The sequence below is a fragment of the Diadema setosum genome, chromosome 20 (assembly GCF_964275005.1).
Source record: "Diadema setosum chromosome 20, eeDiaSeto1, whole genome shotgun sequence".
In the NCBI taxonomy this organism is placed as follows: domain Eukaryota; kingdom Metazoa; phylum Echinodermata; class Echinoidea; order Diadematoida; family Diadematidae; genus Diadema; species Diadema setosum.
The window spans coordinates 206,433-226,591 of NC_092704.1; the positions used below are offsets into that span (position 1 = coordinate 206,433).

At 37.7% G+C, this 20,159-nt stretch overlaps 1 protein-coding gene across 1 annotated transcript in view; it reads right to left on the minus strand.

Moving 5' to 3' along the window:
* LOC140243244 (serine/threonine-protein kinase Nek10-like) overlaps nt 1-20,159 on the minus strand; it is a 30,807-nt gene that overhangs the window by 1,638 nt on the left and 9,010 nt on the right. Inside the window, exons 9-32 of the mRNA XM_072322915.1 lie at nt 19,767-19,853; nt 19,204-19,333; nt 18,165-18,256; nt 17,594-17,693; nt 16,850-16,889; nt 15,813-15,874; nt 14,945-15,031; nt 13,726-13,893; nt 13,032-13,160; nt 12,204-12,387; nt 11,445-11,572; nt 10,880-10,982; nt 10,441-10,519; nt 9,643-9,772; nt 9,140-9,210; nt 8,239-8,388; nt 7,025-7,159; nt 5,151-5,272; nt 4,516-4,587; nt 3,440-3,556; nt 2,686-2,832; nt 1,900-2,117; nt 1,360-1,477; nt 808-931 (exon numbers count right to left, since the gene is read on the minus strand). Coding sequence (XP_072179016.1) covers nt 808-931; nt 1,360-1,477; nt 1,900-2,117; nt 2,686-2,832; nt 3,440-3,556; nt 4,516-4,587; nt 5,151-5,272; nt 7,025-7,159; nt 8,239-8,388; nt 9,140-9,210; nt 9,643-9,772; nt 10,441-10,519; nt 10,880-10,982; nt 11,445-11,572; nt 12,204-12,387; nt 13,032-13,160; nt 13,726-13,893; nt 14,945-15,031; nt 15,813-15,874; nt 16,850-16,889; nt 17,594-17,693; nt 18,165-18,256; nt 19,204-19,333; nt 19,767-19,853 — 2,793 coding nt within the window. The remainder of the gene's footprint in view (nt 1-807; nt 932-1,359; nt 1,478-1,899; nt 2,118-2,685; nt 2,833-3,439; nt 3,557-4,515; nt 4,588-5,150; nt 5,273-7,024; nt 7,160-8,238; nt 8,389-9,139; nt 9,211-9,642; nt 9,773-10,440; nt 10,520-10,879; nt 10,983-11,444; nt 11,573-12,203; nt 12,388-13,031; nt 13,161-13,725; nt 13,894-14,944; nt 15,032-15,812; nt 15,875-16,849; nt 16,890-17,593; nt 17,694-18,164; nt 18,257-19,203; nt 19,334-19,766; nt 19,854-20,159) is intronic.

The following is a 20,159-nucleotide window of genomic DNA, read 5'->3' on the forward strand; positions in this document are numbered from 1 at the left end:
TACAGAGTGAGCGTACTGGTATCTATTGTAGCAACAACAATGGAGAATGTACACCTGAACAAAACATTTCCGACACGCTGCCAGACGTATCTCCGAAAGCTGAACTATGTAAATGTGTGTGATGCACTAGTCAATCACACGCGGGATGCCGCGCCATAGCAACACTGGGCATATTGGCGTGGCGTTCGAAAGAAGATCAAAACTGATGAGTGCGATCCAACATAGGGTTTTTAAACTTCCATTTTCGATAGGAAAAATCTTTGTCTTATGCTGTGAAATTTAGTGTAGATGTAGAAAACATATCAAAGATTCAATTTCTGCAAAAACCCCAAATCGACAAAAATAATGGTCAAAATCTTTGTACCCCACCTAGGAGGAAATTTGCTCTTGCGACTTTTGCCTGAAACCTTTGTCAAGGGTCACATGTAATCTTCTCATCATAGTAGAATGTCACAGTCAAAGATGTCATTCTTTCCTTTGTCGTAAAGTTATGATTGTATCACACCGTATCAGGGCAATTACCTCCTGGCTAAATACTGGTTAGTGATAAGGTTAGAGTAAAGATTAGGATTAGGGTTTGTAGGTTTAGTGTTGAATATGGGTTAGGGTTAGGATCAGGATCAGGATTAGGATTAGAATTAGGGTGAGGGGAAGGGTCTGGAGTAATTGACCAGGGGGTAATTGTCCTAGACCCATATCAGACAGCCATCACGCCACAAACAGGATTGGCAGTGTTTATGATGTGGCAGACCTATGCCCAGTCTTCCTTCTTAACATAATGTTCAAATGATTAGATTGCTGGTTTACCTGGCATGGGGAGCCATGTTGTAGTACCCACTCTCTGCTAACACACTCTCTATAAAGTTCTGCATCTGTTCGTATGTTATTCCAATGTCTGTGTCATGGGGGTCAACTGGTAGGTAGACACTTGCTGAAGAGTAAAGAGAAGAAAGATGTTGGAATTCAACAAGGAAAAAAAATATGAAAAATCAAAAGGCAGCATTGACTTTTAAGTCTGCTACTATTCAAAGTCAGTTTAAGTACAAAACACTTGAAAAATACAATATCAAGGTAACACTGCACCACAGCATTTTATAATGAAAATCTAATTAATGATACAAATCAGACTATGGAATCACACAGTAACTGTCTATATCAATTTTTCAAGTTCAGATTAATTGATTTTTAAGTTAATAATCACATCCTATTCTAAAACAAAATCAATGTAAGGAGTCACTGGCCTACTATAAACTACTATGATGTCTCACTACAGGACATTTTTAATCCACATGAAGTTTTCTATCATATACTGCTACAAATAATAGAGCTGAGATTTGTTCTGTGTTTCATGGCACAGACCTGGCTTCTCCCCCGTGACCTGATAGAGGGCCTCCTCTTGTGTGGCTTGTCTCAAGAGATGTGCAGCTTCTCCTACCCCAAGGTTGATATCAACCAGCTCTCTGGAACCTAGAATCACCTGCAAAAGATGAAGGGCAAGGTAGGTTAATTTACAGTCATGAATGAGTCATACATTTTGTAGATACTGGATATGTTTCTCAAAAGCTATCAGCATATATTGTTTTAATTGGTGCATAAATAACAGTAGTGCAGTCAATCATTAACCTACTCATAAAACATTTACATCAACAAACATCTGCATTCTGATATCCAATGTTATACAACTAATATTGGTTTAAGATATAATGGCTATATCCATCGACAATACAAATACATGCATACAGTTTATCTAAACAGCAAGATGGTAACAGATACAAACAGATGATTATAGGTATGATATAAATTTCTTGCCATATATTGTCGAATTGCATAATATCACCCTGATCAGTAGCATTCCAAGCGATCTACAAACAATGCTTTCCTCCCACACATCACGCTTACCTTTTTGAGTTCACTTTTGAGATTGACGGAGCTGCTCTGAGGAGCAAACAGTGCCCTCTTGAAGCGTTCAATCACCTTACGACGAGGGTTTGGTGAAAGAGTTGGTGGCAGCTGACAGATGAAAATCAGTTTGTGGATGAGGTGTAGGATCTTGAGGACTGGGTCACTGATTTGACGCACCTTGCGAGGTGAGATCGTCAGAGTGGCAGCTGCTGATGCTACACAACAGACATAAGAAAAGAGATGTAAGAAAACCAGGGATAGGAGAAAAAAAAAAGAGACAGGGAACACACACACAACTCATGCAGAAAAAAACAATTGCACATAAAAGGAAATATAAAAACTAAGAAAGCATATACTTAAAGCTAATACCCAAACAAAAACATACAAATATTTTCTCCCAAACCCCATTACGTCATTCTTTTGTTATAAATCAACTCGAATTATTTGGTTATGCTTATATCAATCACTTTAAAAAGTTTTATAATACTATGTGCTTACATCTGCAAAAGGAGGTCATAGGTTCTACTCCTGCCCTAGTGTGTATGTCCATGATTTCTTTTATCATGGCTACTATTAAAACACTGATCAATTCAGTGCTTGTTCACATCAATGTACGGCAATTTGTCAATCAATTGCAATAAACACAACTCTATGCAAGAATTTCATGAATCTGAACAATTAATCAGCATCTCATGAATGAACTGAAGAGCATGCACTCAATAAAGTAGATATTTGGGAATGGTCATCAAGAATGGGGAGGAGCTTGTTGATGGTGCTACTTACGGGGTCGAATTCTTTGGTTGGCCGAGGTCTGTCTTCGCAGTGTTTCTAAGGATGACCCACTGAAGGCTCGATGTAATGTTGTGGCTGAAGGTCGATGTGTGAGGGCGCCAGACGGAATGTCTGCTGGAGAGAGAAGTCCCTTGGTGGCTAGCACACAAAGGAAGAAGACAGCCATTTGACATCAACACAAATACTCTAGAGCTTGGACCAGTCTGAATTAGATTCAGTGTTCTGAAGCCTACATATCATTTCTATCACTGTACATTGATTAAATCTAATAACGAATTATCTTTTGTGAAACCAGGTGAGAGCCACACACAAACAGCATGCTGTAAGTCAATGACGATCACACACACACATTAAATGTTACCATGCAATGGGTGAGAGATAATCAGTCACACCACACATCATATTATTCATTTAACTTCTGACACAATAATGGCTCAATACTTTAAAAGCATGCTTCCGCTACGTTACAACTTTGGTTGTAAAAATCTCACAGAGTGTTTAAAATAGTTAATTTCACTCATTGGTTCATAGAGCCTGAAGGCAAAGTAAATGATGATGTTATGTCTTTTTTCTCCCTTATGCACTTGTAATCCTTGTGGCTTGTGACAAATTAATGTCAGAGTTTTCCTGGTTTTCTTATGATGAATGTATATGATATTACATCCACTTTAACCTCGCCAACACTAGGCATGCTTGCATTCAACCAGTGCTGTGTCATGTGGAATGAGTGAGAGATATAACACACCTGGTGACTCAGCTGTGAAGGGTCTCCTGATTGTGGAGTTGGGGCGAGGGGAGTTTGGGGGGCGAGGTACTGTGCGAGTTCCCTCACTGTGACTTGATGTGGAATTCAGACTCGAGCCTAATGGGGGTCGATGGTGGAATAGTGAAGAAATACACACCACATATGGGGAAGAGAAAGTTGATGTGGGAAAACCAACATCAGAAAGCAAGAAAAGGAGGAGATTCAAGGAAAAGAAAGGAACAGTTTATATCATAAAGAAATGGGAGATGGAGGGAGTACTCTTTTAAAAACACTGCAATCATAGTAGACACAGAGTTTTATCTGGAAATGATTAAATGCACACAGCACAGCAGGTTAAAACACACAATGCAATACATTCATGAAGACCATGCTGTTTGAGGGATGTTTTGTGTGAATGTCAAACAAATTTTACTGTCTTAAAAATGTAATCCTCTATTTCTACTTTAACAATCCATCTAATCTCTTTCTCTTGCATTTCAATTAATGGCACTAGTGTAATGGTTGAATGGGGTAATGAGGCCTTTTATGCAATGAAATAATTTCAAAATGCAGTGTATGAGTATATGTATGAAAATTATCAAAATTACATAACCACTTTCAAGCTATAGTTACAACATTAACTTGACTGACTAGTTCTTTTTTTTTCTCTGTTAAATCACAGGCCAGAGAAGTACCAGTAATCTTTAGCATTTCAGTTACAAACTTTCACTTTACCCACTGTTCTTCAAATAAACATGTGTAATATCAAGATCATTCTTTATGTAAGCACTCAATTTTCAAGAAAGTAATTATACAGTTCATTTCATTTGCTGCATGATTTGTCGATTGATTTGACTTGAGCATTCTCTTTGCCATTGACCAGAATTATCATCATAAGATACCTTTTCAGAGAGTAAGGCACTTGAGCTGCTGATTTGCATGACACTCAATCATTTTCTGGATAAGTCTCAAAACACAATATTCAAGCACTGGCTATTTTATAAATCATTGTATGATATGAAGTCACCTGTGATGGTCATGCTATGATGGGAAAAAGAGTCTTTGAGTGTACTCACCGAGAGAGGAGCTGCCTGAACTACTGTCCAAACTATCACAGCCAGTCGGGTCATCTTCCTCTATACCACTCTCTAGAGGAGACATGCATTGGAACAAAACAAGCCCAAAGATATCAATAAAAATATACTGCTGTATGGTGGCACCACATTCTTATCATATTACGCACATGTTAAAGGATAATTAGAAACTCCAGTGTAGCCAAAACATTTTGGAATATAACTTACTAGAAGCACTACGGAAATGAGAGTGGCACAAGATTGCAGTGTACCTGGTGTCACAAAGGACACTTACTACTGTCAAATTGATTTAGTGTGTAAATAATGGTGCAAATTGTAAATTACAAAGTCATATATCTACGTACAACATGAACTCAGTCATTATACAATATTGCATTTATGAGTAGTTTTAATGAATGGGGCTAAATCATTTTCAAATTTGCAAAACAAGATAAAAGATAATTTCTGTAGAAAGCAATTTTGCTACTTTCGATGGCAGAGTACTCACTAAAGAATTCATTCTGCAAATGTAAAGTACAGAAAACAAAACAAAACAAACAAACACCAAAACCACAAGCAAGTATAAAACCAAATTCAATAAAGTAGTAAGAATTACACCAGCCTTGCATCTCTCTCACCTGCACTCTTGTCAGTATCTACTGCTAAGTGCTTGTTATTTAGAGGACCATCTGACAGTGGTTTGATGTCTGGTTGACTCCCCAGAGTACTGGATAACTCATCAGCTGATTCAAACACATCACTGTCAAGAGAAAACACAGATAGAGGATTGTTAATAGGGAATCCTGCCCTTAGAAATTTATGACAAAATGGCACAAATAAAGTGAGATATTAGAATAATTTCTCAGATAAAAAAAAAAAAAACTAGAAATGTCGTTATGGCGACTGGTATGCCTCCGCCATAATGCATGGTTCTCTGAATAGGCCTATAGCACAATGTCTTGACAATGTGTGATGACAGTTTCACATAACTGGCAAAATATTAAAAATGACAGGTTTGTCACAAATGCATTGAATGTTCACTTTCCTTGAACTAGGTTTATTTGGATGAATGGCTATACTGTCTAATAAGAGTGCAGGTATTTAGGGATTTGTACCCAACTTTTGACCCTTTTATAAGTTTAAAGAAGAAGTGAAATTTAGCACTTTCTCTTGACCTTTGACCTTTTGACAAGAAACTTCCAAGAGAATCTGTATTGGGTAATACATGCATACACTAAGTTTCAAGGAAAAATTCTACAGGCATTGCATACATGAGAGGGAAATAATGACAATTTGATGAGTTGACCTCGACCTTTGACGACCTCGACCTTTGACCCCCTGACCTTTGACCCATGACCTATAAATACCCTAAATGATCACTGTCAGTCAGTACATGCATATATATTAAGTTCCATGAAGATATATCTTGAAATATTTGTGAGATATGGAGAAAAAAGTTAAATTTTAACATTTTCACTTGACCGTTGACCCTTGACCTTTGACCCCGTGACCCTAAAATCCAAACAAAGTATTATCCCCCCAGGATATACCCTCATACCAAGTTTGATGTAAAACCACCACACGGTTCTTGAGATATCGACAAAAATAAAACGGGACCGACGTACGGACGGACGGACGGACGGACGACCCGAAAACATAATGCCTCCGGCCACTTCGTTGGCGGAGGCATAAAAAATCACTCACTTTGCAGAAAGTTCTAACTTCAGCAGAGACCAAGACAGATAAGATATATACTAAATTAAAACAAAAGTAATAATAACAATAGATAGATAAAAAAAAAGAACCAGGCTGCAACAACAACCTGTTCCCGTGCTGTATACATTAGCAGTGGTCAATTTGAGAAATGTTTGCAGTAGTACAGCGGTGTATGTGAATGCTACCAATATGGACAATCACGTATGTAATATCAGAAGCTAACTGCACATAATCAATAACAACTGACAATCCACACCAAGTGATCCAAAAAAGGAACAGATAAATAATGTGAGCTTTATTTGAAACCCTGACAACAGTTTATCATGATGAACATTTCAAAGCAGAGATGGATCATTCTTGTTGCCATTAACTTTGTTGTTGCACAGGTCAAGATACGGTATATCAGTTGGTCCATGGATTCAATTGGTTGTTTTAGAAAATTCACTGTCAGTAAACGTATTTTGTAAATCAGTCCTTATTTTGAAGTACTTTGTAATCACATGTTTGTGTGATTTATTTATAGAAGTAGTGGATAAAAGTTAGGGACAAGGATGCCCACATATGAGTTGATGTGTAATGTTTCTGTGCAACCTGTGTGTGTGTTGGCTGTAATGAGAAGACCCCTAAATGAGGTAGTGTAGTACACTGGATTAGAGTTAGGGACAGGGTTGCCAACATAATGGGTTGATGTGTATGATTTCTGTGCAGCCTATATGTGCGTAGATTGTTATGAGAGGACCCCAGGATGAGGTAGTGTAGTATGCTGATACAATAAGGTATGGGTTGTTTTCCATACTTGACATCCGAGTCACTCTTGAGGCTGGCTGCTCCTCCACTCCCTGAGAGATTCACCAATCTGTCTATCTTCTCCTGAGAGGCAAGGAACAGACGGTGGTAGTTCTGCATATTGCGTGTGGCTTCATGGTAGTGCCTTCAGAAACAAAGAGACAACAACAAACAATCAAGTATCTTCTTTGTCATCAAGGTTAGCTTTGGAAGGCAGAAATATTTTCCATCTTTCTACACTGAGAGATGGTGGGTGTGGTGATATCATTTTTACCTGCTGCCTTTTCTTTGAAGTTTATGATAACCCCTTCTGTATGTTTTTTTATCTTTATTTTTTATTTTATTCCATAAACTCTTTAAGTGTTTGCATGAAATGGTTGAAATAAAGCTGTTACAGCAATCAATATACCTGGGGGGTTACTGATTCTTCTTCTTTTTCCCCCTAATCTCCTCCCCTTTCCTGCATACACACACATACTACGAACATACATTCACATAATATGCTGAAGGAATCTTTCAAACAAGGCCTTGAGAAATTTGGCACAATCACAAAATTATTCAACATTTTTTTTTTTTTGTTTTTTTGCAATGGCATTCATTACTTAGGAGGTGGTTATACAATTCTCAGAGTTTCATTTGAATAAAAAGAACAACACACATTCAAAGTCATTTCTAGAAGTACTTACATATAGTGTGATATTGATTAGCTCTCTCTGTTTAGGAACACAATATAATAACCGGTATGACAAAATACACTGTGACTTGACTGCAAGTCATTGTATTTTTGGAGTGGCAGTGTGAGGCAAAATTGTTAGGAGGCCAAAAATATGCTGCACGTATGATACTAGTTTTTGTTCCTATTTCATCTGTTACCATATTCTTGTAAGCAAAAACAGATGCACCAAATATTGAACTCAAATATGTGATCAGGAGGACACTGATGAATAAGGATGATGGCACTCTGACTATCGATGGATCTATTCACATGTTGCTGATGTGACGACAGAGATCCTAAAAATCCTTAGTATAAGGAGATATAACTTCTGTCATGACTCCAAAGACAGTATTGAAGCACACAAGGCCACGGGGCATTTCATCAAGTGTTTTGTCACTGATTTTCATAGACAAATTTGCTTTAATCCAATCAGATGTAAGAATTTCAGTAGCTTAAAACAGTTGTCCCTGACTGACAAGTTTCATGAAATGCTGCCCAGGGATGCATACTTCTGAGTTCTCTTGCGTTCCCTCTCTAGCCTCTTCTCAAGGCTGATCTGGCTTGCCCTCAGGCTGTCCATCTGTAGCATCATCTTGTCTGCTATGTGAGCTGCCACGCCTACAATGTCTGGTCGACCGTCAGGCTTTGGGTTCAAGCACCTTCAAGCAAAGTATGAAAGTTACATGTTATGTATTTTCTCTTACATCTGCAACATAATCTCATCTGTGATATAAATTGCTATGTCCACAATGTCTGGATGGCCCTTAGGCTTTGGGCTCACACACCTTCAGGCAAAGTATGAAAGTCATATGTTATGTATTTTCTTTAACATCTGCAAGATAATCTTGTCTGTGATGTAAACTGCTATATATTCTGTCTATGAGCAGTGGTCATAAAAATGTTTAGCTTTACTATGAAAATCTCTTTAAAAATGCATATATACGATCACATGCTAACTGAAGTGAAGTATAATCTGTTTTACAGTCCATCTTAGCTATTCAATAATCTACCACAAAATATTTGAATCATAACAACTTAATATTTTTACAAGCTTTTTAAGGTGTTGAAATAAATCAAATCAAATCGAAATCAAATCAAACTAACGCCGTGTCAGGATGCTATTACAATTGATGGCAGAAGGAAATAAATGACAAATCACATAATCTTGACACACTGGTACTCAAAATGATGTTCAGTGTGTTGTTGGAGATGAGGAGTGTGTAATAATATTGCATATATTTAGCACCTTTCTAGTTCCCACCTAAAAGTTTTTGAACTAGACCAATATGTCACGCTGAGGTGCTGGATGAAAGTATAGCACATCAAGGTAGACAGAGAGGAAGGAAGAGAATACAGTGTAAATTTCTGATATTTTGTCTGTGACGCTGAAGAGAGACAGAGGTGACTGACCTGTCAATGGTGCTGACCACCAGCTCAGAATATTGACCTTCAGGTATGGGAACATACTCAGCCTCTACAATCTGTGGTAGAAGACAGCACCATACATCATAATGATTACTCATACAGCACTATATCCACAAAAGTGCTTAAAGTGCTAAAGAGAAGAGTAAATTGAAAATGATATGAGTAAAGGACAATGCATAACAAACAAACAATAAAGAACAAAAAAAAAAAAAAACTACCTGTATGCAGAGTTAAAAAGATGTGGTTTTAGTTTAACTTAAAATACACTACGAGACATTATTTGGCTTCTATTCTAATCAACAATTACATCATACTGATAACATGTGTACCTTCTTTAAATATTGAAGATGATAGAGAAAAACATTCAAGTGTGAGAAAACTAGTTTACAACATCATAAGACAAACCATAAGAGCTTTTTCACTCAATATTCTATACTAGGCTTCCATATCAATTAAAGATATTGGTGCAATATAGTAGAGCTGCCTACCTTGCTTGCCAAAGCCAGCATGTTGGAAGAGTAGAATGGGGGCTGTAAGGTTGACATCTGGTACAAAATACAACCTGCTGCCCACACATCAGCCTTTTCCCCGTATGGTAATGATTGCACAATCTCCGGACTGTTGACATAAAGAACAAACACAGCTGAGTTAAGACAAGCACATACACATCTTAGCCAGTTCTGTGGCAAATTCCGTGACATTCTGATTGCCCAATAGTCATAAAATTATGAGACTTAGACAAGAGCCTTGAAATCACAGGTGGTAGTTCTGTATTTATCATGGAAACAACTTTGAAGCTAACTATTGATTGGTTGTTACCTAGGAGCTGCTCAAGCTACAGAAATGAAGTGCAATGCCTAATAAAGCCTTGAAATCACAGGTGGTAGTTCTGTATTCATCATGGAAACAACTTTGGAGCTAACTATTGATTGGTTGTTACCTAGGAGCTGCTCAAGCTACAGAAATGAAGTGCAATGCCTAATAAAGCCCATGTGTGAGGTAAGAAGGGAATGTGACACCCATTGTTATAAGAGACATTTAATAACACCTTGTATCTTGCTATACTTGACATACCTTCCCAACATTTGATGGCTGATGCCCATCTTAAACTCACACAACTTTAGTTCTGTCCATTCCAATGATATAATTACAAGTGGATGAATGGATTGCATAAACTGATCAATGACACATAGAGTGTACAATGTACAATAACACTAGACCCATGTTATGGGTTGTCAAATAACCATACTTTCACTTGCACTGATTTATGTTAAAGTAGTACTGACCAGCTGTAGAGGATAGTTCCAACGACGGATGTCATCTTACTAGCATCAGGCTGCCTCTGTCTAGCCAGCCCAAAATCAGCTGAAAGGGATCAAAATATTTCATTCTGTTTACATCACATCTCACTAACTATTTCATGTACACTACCAGGACATTGTTTAACAGAATTTAGTACAAAACTAACATAGCACTTTACTTTTAGTAAAACATTATCAGTAATTCACTTTCAATTCAAAGCAGAATATCATAATACATATGACTTAGGTACACATTTTTGACATGCATAAAAAAGAAGGAAAGATAATTAAATTCAGCTATCAAAGAGGTTTGAAGTATCATAAACTTGTTAGCTATGATGAAATGACATCAATAAACAGACTAACAAACTCACTGATGGTTACTATGATGAAATGACATCAATAAACAGACTAACAAACTTACTGATGGTTACTCTGTCCTTCTCTCCCAGCATGATGTTATTTGGCGTCAGATCTCTGTGAACAATTTTCTTCTCCTTGTGCAGATATCGCAATGCTAACACAATCTAAAAAGAGGAGAGAGCATTCATGAAATAAGACACATTCCTCAACATGCCTCTCAAGTTTCTTTGCAGGATTCAGCTGATGTTCTTGGAAAGAAGTCATAAAATATTATCTTGTTTGAGGCACCTGTGATAGATTCTATAATGACTGATTTCAATCCACGATGATACCTATTATAAAATTATTCTTTCCTTTTTCATATGAAAAAATTATTTACTAAAATTTGCAATACAAAGAAGTTCTATATTTTTCAGTTTCCGAATATAACGACTCCACAAAATTTCAGGATAATCATAATAAAAACTCAAGCCTGCAGACTGCATAAAAGACAATGAGTGAAGATATAACAATGTCAGAGTCAGTAATATTTACTCTCCATTTATCACAACTTGTACAGAGTACAATAAAAAGAAAATACATTCTCAGTCCCATATAGTAATGGATGATTGATAGGCAAACATTACCTGAACAAATATATGCCATATCCTGTCCTCAGAGAAATGTTCTTTCTTCTCTTTCAGTGAGTTGAAGTGTTCATAGAGTGGAGCGCCCTCTATCAGCTCCATGACTATATACAGTTTCTCAGCTTGTGCTACAGGTGAAGATAAAACCAATTTACCTTGGCATGTTAAGCACATCACTCATCATACAAAATCACATGAATCTGAAGTGATACCAAATATTTAACCATGTAACCAAGTAACCATGCGAATTCCAACACACTCTCTGTCATACAGAAGGGTGTTGAAGAATTAGGCCTACATGAATATGTACATAAGTATCCTACATGTGAGATACAGCTAGTTGCTATTATTATTATTTTTTCCATCCTATGCTTACCTCGTCAGTATACTGCTTTGAACATCTTTGTCACTCATACCTACAATCTAAATACATAGTCTTTGGCTATGGAGCAGCTCATACGTGTCTGCAATCTACCCAATATGAAAGCAAAAGGAATATTAAAGCAGAAGGGTGAAGAAAATTCACACTTCAATGTAACCAATATGTTGAAAAAAAAGAAAAGAAAAGAAAAAGGCAAATTGAATATTTATCACATAAGTTATTTTGGGAGTTTGTTTAACGACTGCACAAGAAAATACTACCAAACGGCATGTGCTGATCAAATGACAATCAAGGTTAAACAATAATTCTATACTTAAGTACAGATATTTTGACCCAGACCAAACCAGAACAAAATGGAGATAGCAAAGATGACTCACGTTCTGTGAAGGTGCGGTAGTAGCGGACAACATTAGGATGTCTAAGGTGCTCCTTGACGATGGTTAATTCACTGATGATACTCTCTATACTCTTCTCCTTCTCTTTGGCAGTCTTACCCACAGCTGGGTTGTTGTAAGATATCTCCTTCAGGGCTAGGAAGTTACCACCAGCATTCTTCTTCACCTGAAAACATTCAGAAATTAGTGTTTAGGCATCACAAATATTACTAAGAATAACCTTTCTTGCATTGACTTGTTTTTTATTGCAAATGACCGATAAATTGACCTACATTAATTCAAACAAGCACAAATTTATCAGCATTTTAGTAGCAGCCACGATTAAAAATCATGGACAAACATACTTGTGGTGGATTTAAAACAACAATTCAAGTCAGGAGATCACTGGTATGATTCAAGCCCTAGTTTGTATGCCCATGATTTTATTACCATGGCTGCTAAAGAATACTGATCAACTGGTGTTTATTTACATAGATGTACGGCAATTTGTCAATTACTTGGAAGAATTACCTTTTCATGCTACATTACTACAAATTATTATTATTATTTTTTTAAAGAAAACTTAATGAGAGCTAAGAAAACTCAGTAAAAATGATTACATTGGTATCATTCAGCAGTGATAACGTTTTTGGCAAAAAAAAAAAAGAATGATAATAATAATTCTGCAGCAAATACAAAGAGCTTCCTGAAATCAAATGTGGGCATAAAGGTCTGCGACAGCATTGATCTATTTTGTTTATCACCATACTCCACCCAGGCTGACATGTAGTCACCACAAAATACCCACTGCTCTTAGTCATTCAACCTTACCTTGTAGACACTGCCAAAGGCTCCTGTGCCAAGATGTTCATATACCAGATAGCCTGAGATAGACTGACTTGGTTCTTTGTTCTGATTTGTCTCCTGGAAATTCACCTTGATAGCATCCAGTTGTTCTGACTGAAATGAGCAACAAGTATTCTTATGCATGTTACATTTCACCTAAATTGTAACCATATTAATACATAGTATCATTATCATTATTACAAACAGAAAACCAGAACTGATATTCTTCCCCCCCCCCCCCCACATTGTCAAGTCTGTCCATAGTAGAGTACTGTGTATGAGGGGCATGGAAGTAGATATGGAGAGATCCCTGCACAAATTGAAAATATTATTTCTCGGGATAATTGTCATTTTGCTATCTGTCACTCTACGGAGTAGAATTATTCAACTAAGCAATACCTACACACATAATGTGAACAATAGTTTTATCAAAATCATTCTTGAATAACTTATGGTTTATTGAGAAACCTTACATTCATGGCTTCCGTGCGAAATTTTAGTATGGTAGAATGTTTTTGTGATATGAATACATATGCTTCAAATGTGATAACTCACACATTTTTTTTTTCTTAATCATTACTCCCAATGGTTAACAGTGGCTTTAAATCATTGCTATACTCTGTATGCCAAAGATGATCATTGCAAGGTAGGATTGGGAAGGAAGAACACAAATACTTACAGGTAAGCCAGAGAGTTTTTCCACAAGAGGCTTGTATGCATTGATATCCCTCTGATAATGGCCAACATCAATGAAGCACTCAAACAGATCAGGAGGAAAGAGACGCTTAAAGAGTCGTCGGTTTCGCTCCATACTGAACAGGAACCTCAGGGTCCGGAAGGAGTTTTTCTGCACAAATACAAACATTGGCAGTAATTTATATACAGGCATTCCTTAACCAACTATGGCAGTAACCTAAACATACTGTATAAGTGGAAATTTTTGCACACATACATTTTTACGCTGTAAGATGAAGTTAGAAAGTTGTTAATTCCATGGAATCAAAACATATAATAGTATTACATAGCAAGCTACAAATTTCATATGTGACCCGATACAACAAAGGATCTGAAAGTCGCTGATGGCTGAGCCGAGAAAACCGAGTTCGCAGTCAGATCATCAAAATCGGCCAAATGACTGGATTTCTGTTTTTGGCATAATTTTGTATTCTGATGTTTAGTTTATCATCTGCTGAAATTTGAAGTCAAATTATCAAAGGAAAGGCAAGAAACTAGCGTTTTTCTCAGCCATGATTTTCCAACTCTCAATGGAACAGAAACGTGTTCAAAGATTTGGATTTAGCACCTCAGATAGACTCCGCCCCTAGCAATGAGGGAGTGATCTTATTGGTCAATGCATGGCATCCTGGTTACTGATTGGTTGTGCGTAGACCGCTGGCGCTAAGCTTGCATGAACATTGCAGAGGTTGCTAAGAGCATACCTTCTATTGTCAGAGGTGAAAACTGTCTTACCTCCCCTTGAACACGACTGCGTCAGAAGGAAAACTTTGAAGGTGGTTTTCTCGAAACGCTGATTTCCTAGACCACTCAAGATGCTCTCATAAAATCATCGATATCTCTGCAACAGAGTGCTTTTAAGAGTTGCATTATATATAAAATGAAAGCGAAAGAGTAATGGAATAATGTCATGTCATTTTCAGAAAATCAACGTCCCTAGACTTTCGGATCCTTTTGTTGCACTGGGTCACTTATTTGTGCGATAGTTTCATGTCATGAGAGATATGTGAAAGTTTCCACACTGAAAGTACTTTTTTTTCACTTTTTCAGCAGACCTTTGTTGGGCAGTAATGATATAAAGACAGAATATCTCTACAGTCAGGACCAGAAGAGGCCATTGGAGGCAGGTGGTGGAGGGGGGCAAAAGAGTTGGCTAGTCTTACCTGAAGTGTTTGTGCTGCTTCTTTCTCTGCCTTAGTTGTAGCCTTATGAGGGAAGATCAGCATGCCAACAATGTATGTCCCATTATCCTGCATGAAAACACAACAATTGGTTTTATAACATCTTCCCCTTGTGATTGTTTGTCCTCAATCAAATTTCTCTACTCTGAATACACGACATGAAGAATATCAAGTCTGACTTTCTATTAGGGCATCTGTTTTAAAACAAGGCTGTCAAGTCAAACCTTTGCAACACTTGTAATTGACCCTGTTGGTGACAGGGTGCCCAATTGTGGCAAAGGCCATTTCATGTGTTGATGAAAACGCACAACCAGGTGTGAGAGTATTCTCACTTCCCATAATACTTTTGAGTAACTCCCGCTTTTGTTTTGCAATGAGATTAAGCACACTTCACACTCTTTAGCTGTTTTATCGATGAATGAAAATTGCCCTCGCTGCAAATAGGCACCAGTCGCAAACTGGGATTACTCTAGTCATACTGATTTTGATAGTGAAGATATTACATCATAATGACATGAAAATACAGTCAACCTAGCTTAAGTCCACCTCGCACAAGTTGTAAACCCAGCTAAGTCAAAGATAAATTCTACCCTGTCTATTACCCTGAATGGATATAAGCATGAGCTACGTCCATAATATTGTATTTGTTGAAATTCATGTAAATTCAAGGATTTTTTTCCATCCCTTTGGATCTAACCAAGGCGAAGATGACTGAATATCACTATCTCCTTGTCTCTATCATCGACTTCATCCATCATTTCATGATGTACAATCCTCTGGAGGACCATACCTGCAATGTAAAACACTGAGTGTACTGGTAGGAGGGTGGTAGAGAGGGTGGGTTACTTACTTGGACAATCTGCTGAGCGTTGGTGTCATTGTGTACCAGTTCAGTCAAGGCTGCACAACAAGCTGTCAGACAGAATATACAATGACAGCTTAAAGACATGAGATATGCCAATATCACATGACAATACAACATTAAATTTCTCCCACAATGGTGATTACTCAATAGCTTGCAGATAACTGGGGAATGCTGAATTTTGTCATGTTGTATTTACTTCACAGGACAAAGAGGAAATTAACATGTGTATCACTCTCTGAGTGAGTCATGAAAAGAGGAAACCAAAAATATTTCATTTTTTTTCTGATATACAGAAGCACCACCTTGCCTTCCACACCTCAATTTTCAGGCATCTCTTTGCTGAGACAGTTGTTGTTCTGAGGCAGAATGAACCTGATCAGTTGTGCACCCAGTGCCCACTGTGCAGCGGAACCCTGACCAGTGCCTATTGTGCAGCGGAACCCTGACCAGTGCCCATTGTGCAGCGGAACCCTGAGCAGTGCCCACTGTGCAGTGGGACCCTGACCAGTGTGTAGCCATAATGTGAGGGTTGGGACAATTTTAAATAGTAAACAGATGTAAAGGACATGGCACAGACTCCAAATCTTGCAAATTGGGCCTTAGAACCTGTACATTCTATTAAAATTCCTGAATATCCACACAAGTATCCACAGTGAAGTACAACCAGGCACACTTCAGCTTCATACCACCAGTTCCAGACCTGTTCACATTAACAACAGGTTTTAAATCACATGATCTGTAATAATGAAAAACTAGTATAAACTCTTTGCATCTTATTCATACAGACCAGATGAAGGTACCCCAAGTATGTTCATCTTATATAATCTTCTTTTAATCTTCATTTTTTTTAAATCCTTATTCTATGTTACTACTTTTCTGGGTTTTTTTTTTTTTTCTTTTTGAATATTGATTCACTTCCTTTTTGTGATTCAAATTCTTCAAACTGACCAGGAAGGGAAAGCTGTACTTGTGAACATCATAACTTTTATTACTACTTTCCACCTTCAAATGTTCAAACTCACCTGACTTCAGAGAGAGGACATGTTCTAACTGCACATCACTCTGCAAGAATAAACAAAGAAAAGTCATAGTACCAGTATCTCTGCATATGAAATATGTTTCCCTATTGAGTTGTACCAAAATACTCCAACTAATATACTGCATATATAAATTTGCTAGGATTGATCAAGATGTCAGGTCAATTAGCATCAAATATTATCATCCACTTCAGTCACAGAGCACAGAGAAAACGGGAGCGCCATGCTAAGAAACAAGTCTGTGATTGATGACCAACAATTCATAGACAAACAACAACTTAACCCGTTGAGGATGGACTGATTTTGCTACAACACGCATTTCCCATAGACACCAGCCCCAGTATACTCGGGACTCGTCCTCAATGGGTTAACACTAGTCTATAGATAACAGCTGTAAACAAGAAAAGCACTCAGACAGCACAGACCTCTGTAAATTCAGGCGTAAAAGATATGGTATCTGCCCATATCAATACCCAAATCTAATAAAGAAATGAAAGAATACAGTGGACTCCCGTTATAACGAAGTCCTCGGGACCGGCAGTTTTGTTATAACGAACAACACAGAGTGAATAAGGTTGCAGCCTGAATTTTTATTTTGTTGTAACTGGAATTTTGTTGTAACGGTGTTTGTTATAACGGAAGTACACTGTATACCTACAAGACAGATTACTACATACAGCACTGGATAAAAAGCACAAACCCACAATACACTCAATGAAATAAACTCACACTGTCTTGGACTGGAAGGGACAGGGAATGATGACGTCCAGATGACCCTGCACTGGCCAAAGCCTGGGATGAACTTTGATCTGCACTTAACTCACGGTCACTGCTAGTCATAATAGGAAGAGAATGGTTACAGGTGCACATTTGGGTGTAGGCCTATAGCTGCCTCCAGTAGCAGTAAAATAAAGTATACATGTCAGTATTTCTAAAGAAAATGCAACAATCTTGTGAATATCAAATACATATAATATTCAAACTGTCAAAAAAAATACAATTCTCACTGTATAAAAAGGCAGCATTTTTTTTTTTTAGATTACTGAAGTGTGTACTGTTAATTGAATAACACTCTTTTACACAACCACATTAACTCCTGATGTATGTGACTACAATGCAACTTGTAAATGATAAACAGACTTAGTGAATAACATGAACAGGTTTAGTGATAAATTCCATATCTTGTCCTCTCTCTGAAAGCATGAAATCTTTTCATTCTTACTGTGTGCCGAATGAAAGATCAACTACACTCAACGACACTAAAGATGACAATGTGAAAGAGTCTGATAAGAAGACTTACTGAAGGAGAGCTAGAAGAGGGGGAATTCCCCCCATCATTCTGACATCATTACTGGCATCCAGGTCTTGGGAAAGCTGTACTATGCACCACACCTACAAGACAATCATACAGTAGCAAAGGGCGTGGGAGCTTTGGACTGTGGCATGCAGTCTCAATAAAAGAGTGTATCTGTTCAGTACACATGATTGATATCTGAGACTAATTTTCACTCTTTCAATAATGCACCATGAACAAACACTTTCAATTACTTCTAATGAGTACTATTAGGATATTTATGCCACTTACACCTATCATTTCCTAATTTACACAAGGTGCAATGTAAACACTACATCAACATATGGTGCCCTCTATAATACTAGCATCACTAAAGGAAATCTGATCAAAGTTCCTTTCAAATTATCTATAACAAGAAAAAACAAATAAGCTCAAGTCTTCCCTAAGTTTTTGCATTGCCTTCCACTGCATTTTCAAGAACAGTTTGAAAAATAATTGTCATAGTGTGTCACTAGACTTAAAATTTGCTTGATAATTAAAGTGATTGTGAAGAGCCCCTTGTTAATGTCTTATAGTATAAACATCAAGACCCTAATGGCATGTCTCCAGAAGTGACGCATACAAAGTGCACTCATTTATGCTGATTCATATCACTTCTACGATTTGAGGTTTTATTTGCACATTCTCTGTGGAACTATTCTTCCATTGTTACAAGCTAATGACAACTTCCTCATATTTAATCTGAATAAATCAGTAAAATGTGTATATTAAACAGAAGATAACCAGATAAGCAATACAGATAATAACAATCAATCACAAGCAGAAACAAACCTTGATCATTCAAGTGAGTAGATATAGAACAGGATTTTATAAACTGCACATCCTTGAAGGGCGATTTCTTGTTACAGATGATTGTCTGACACTATCTTAACAACAGGATACAGATAAGAAAGAGATTTGCTAATCTGGCTAGTCAGGAGACACAGACAAGGACTTCCCCCCTTTGGTGTAGGGGGTTTCCCCCTTATAGAGGATAAGTACTAACCACATTCCATAGGAGGTTGATGTTGTCTGAGTGTAGCAGGCTGAGGAGGATGGGCATACCATCAAAGATTTTCACCTGTTCTCTAACTTGCTCCTCCTGACATAACACCTTCATGAGACTAGCAGCAAGTCTAGCATAAGATGGGAATCACATGAAAATAAATCAATCGATTGATGTCTAAAAGAGAGTATGAAACATAACTGTTCATCTGCAAAGAGCGCGATGCCACATCATATTCAAAATGAGAAGAGCAAAAGAGGAAAGGGCTTATTCCAAGTCCCCTTTTGATCTTCACAATGTTTGATCACAGGAGTACGAAACATAATAAGCATTAACTGTTCATCTGCAAAGAGTGTGATTTCACACCATACTTCAAATCAGACAAGGAAAGGGTTTATTCCAAGTCCCCCTTTGATCAACACAGTGTTTCATCACAAGTCCCTCTTTGAATTAAACACGTTTTACTTTTCATTATCATTTACTAAGTATGACACGATAACAAGCCACATAGGAAAATATATCAAATTTGTACATGATGCAATAACCTCGGCACAATGACTTACTTTTTTGACTGTACATCATAGTCTTGAAGAATTCTGAGTAAGACCTCAACACAGTATAGCTCTCCTATCACTGCTCTTGGCTGTGCACTGAAGGAAAACAAAAATGAAACAAGACATACAATTCTCGCTATCGCCAATGACGTAAAAAGTACCCGGATGTGGCTTTTTCGTCAAGATTTAGTGCACTTCGTAGCAAGGGCACTTCCGGCGCAGGGCATAATTTGCACAGCACTAGCGTGCGCGTACATGTACCTTACCTATAGCACCGCGCCGACCACGGATACCAGTACAGTATAAAGGCGGCTGTACCGCCCGAGCCAGCGAGTGGCCAGGCCTGTCATACTCGTACACTGTAGTCCCCGCATGCATTGCCCTAGGCCGGCGGCTGGCCTT